The sequence below is a fragment of the Aristolochia californica genome, unplaced genomic scaffold (assembly GCF_029961685.1).
Source record: "Aristolochia californica isolate CCGP_79_NKW_82.1479 unplaced genomic scaffold, dmAriCali1.0.hap1 SCAF_9, whole genome shotgun sequence".
Classification (NCBI taxonomy): domain Eukaryota; kingdom Viridiplantae; phylum Streptophyta; class Magnoliopsida; order Piperales; family Aristolochiaceae; genus Aristolochia; species Aristolochia californica.
Genome location: NW_027182290.1, coordinates 22,916,538 through 22,919,061, shown reverse-complemented (window position 1 = coordinate 22,919,061; position 2,524 = coordinate 22,916,538). Strand labels below are relative to the sequence as shown.

At 44.6% G+C, this 2,524-nt stretch overlaps 1 protein-coding gene across 1 annotated transcript; it reads right to left on the bottom strand.

The window, feature by feature from the left end:
* Positions 1-204: 204 nt before the first annotated feature.
* On the bottom strand, positions 205-900 carry LOC137941587 (non-specific lipid-transfer protein 2-like). The gene has a single exon (XM_068787065.1). The coding sequence runs from the start codon at positions 673-675 to the stop codon at positions 394-396; it is 282 nt and encodes a 93-aa protein (XP_068643166.1). The 5' UTR covers positions 676-900; the 3' UTR covers positions 205-393.
* Between the last annotated feature and the right edge of the window lie 1,624 nt (positions 901-2,524).

Below are 2,524 nucleotides of genomic sequence, written 5' to 3'. Positions count from 1 at the left end.
TTTGGGTTCCATGTGAAACGCCTATGCTACCGGACACTCTTGATCTGACTTAACAAATAAAAACAAATGATGTCATTTCTTTAGCGGTTGAGATGCCAAAATCCGAGCCTGTACTCACTCTTTCAGGTTTTCTTCCCCAGCATCTTCCTCAGGAGGAGAGGATTCTCGGAAAGCGCTTTTGGTACTGCAGAAATCGAAAACCTATGAAGCCAAAATAGATCAAATCGTTTATTCTAGAAGGGAGACCCACGTCCACATTACTACTAGCAACCATTTGCAGGAATTACACTGAGAAACACGGAGGAAAATTAAACAGAGATAGAGAACGCCATTCGCATCGCTTGACCCAAACTAGATGAAAATTCAACTTTCTTGAAAGTCATGGAGGTCGAATCAGCACTTGGGGAAGGGCACCCTGCATGCATTGGCCACCCTCTTGGCATTCCCCGAGTTAATATACTTGCGCAGATTCGGGTCCGTCAGGTACTTGCACAGGCAAGGCTTCTGCTGCGACAGCTTACCGCAGCATGCTCCGGATGGAGGAGCCGCCGAGAAGATTGCCGTTGCGCACGGGCTCAGTTCCATGGCATTGCAAACGAGCGACGTCGAAACCTGAGCCTCTCCAGCCAAGAGGAGACCCACGATCACGCAGACTGCCAAGTGTGAAAGCTTCATCTTCCGTAGGCGAAATTTGTTACAGAGAGGAGGCTAAGACGAAAGCTGGGAGATGGGTGCCATGGCCATGCTCATGCTCTCGATTTATAGGATTTCAAAATAGAGAAACGAAATAAAATCGAAAAGGGAATTGCCGTCTACCTGCTTTCATCACGATCCACGAATCACCACTCCTGTGTGGCTCATGCTTTCTAAAAGGGTAAACGGGAATAGGTTAAATCCTTGACAAACGCCAGAGGCATTATGAGACTAAACTACGCATGGTGCTGTTAATCATGATCTCAGTGTGGGGCCCGAAGAAGATCAGAGAGCAAATTAAGATAAGGGGATCGATTGATTGATTCGTCGGTATCCACCCTCTTCTCTGAACCCGGCCATGAAAACGCCATCATCTCCAGCTGCACAGTAAAATACGCCCAAACGTCGGTGCATATGCGACTGATGATTGCTAGTAATGATACCAGCTTAAGCAGGCCTTACCGGAATTGGAAAACTTGTATACCAAATCACTTTAGCAGTTTTTTTTTTTTTTAATACAAAATGAAGTTCCCTCAAGGCCTCAACCCGCCCCAGAAATCTTTTCGTTTCTGCACTGTAAGCACTGAGGCAGTAACTGGGTGGGTTCTTCTGTTGAGGAAAAAAACAATGCTAAGACCTTCGGCAAACTAAAAGCTCCACCGACGAAGAACGGAACAAGTTCTCTCAATTTGCATCGTGGCCAACAAGTCCAGAGTCCAAGGGCTTCTTATGGCTTTCGGCCATGTGATATGAAACAGATCAGAGACTGATCACCTAATGTGGAAATCGAAGTACTTGTTCATTGACTTCCTGTCTGAGAATTTGAAGAGCCGTTCCGATTACTTACTTCATGAAGGATCAGTCTTTTTGACGCGCCAATGACGGCGTACTGGAAATTCCGCCATTTTTAAAGGTAGTTATGAATGGAAACGGGGAAAACTAGCACAAGTTACAACTGCGGAAATTGGAAATTGGAAATTGACTGCATTCTGATCAAGTGGGGGTATGAGCGGGGAAAGATTAGGCGACAAATCTTGTTTCTTTCCAAGGGAGAAGAATCATTTTTCCACGCGGTGTGGTCATTAACAGTGCTTACTTTGTCATTTTGGATGATGAAGATGTCTTAGAAATTCCACTGGAGATAAAAACAGATTCAATCATTAAATGGGTTTTACCGCAGGATCGAAGCCAGAGGCATGCTCGGGGTTTGCTAAGAGTCGCAGAGAGCTGAGATTCCGAATTTATCGCAAAGAGTCACTCAGCAAAACAGAGGAAATTTTGTTTAAAAAGAAAGAACAGAGACCGAGAGAAAAACTGGAGAGAACCGTTGTTTTCTCTCGTATCAAAAGCATTATTTGGTCAAAGATTACGACACCAACTTTACCCCCTCCTCGACTGGAGTCAATTAAGTTAAAAGCCGAGACTTTATGGCACTCCATATACATTATTGTGAATCTCAGCAGACACTCCACCCGTTGCTCTAATCTAAATAACCAATCAAAATAATACTGGTGAAATCTGAACGCGTTAGTGCACGTACCCGGATGAACCCGCACTCCTTACACTTGAACTCGCTCGTTCGTGGGTGAATCGGCATTCCCTTCCACTTTCCGTAGCGTCGGCTACGCTCCCTCCAGCGCTCTGCATGCTCCCCGTGAGAAAAGTTCCTCCTGAGCTCCACTAGCAAAAAGCCTGTGTGATGATTGGATCATAATATACATTTATTAGCACCCATGAAATAGTTAGTTATATACATTTATTAAAATATACACTTAGCCTTGCTAGCCAAAGTCATTATTCCTTGTAATCAAATGCACCATTAGGGACAAAA

Excerpts from the sequence above, each read along its gene's own strand:
- LOC137941587 (XM_068787065.1), bottom strand. The coding sequence starts at position 675 with ATGAAGCTTTCACACTTGGCAGTCTGCGTGATCGTGGGTCTCCTCTTG.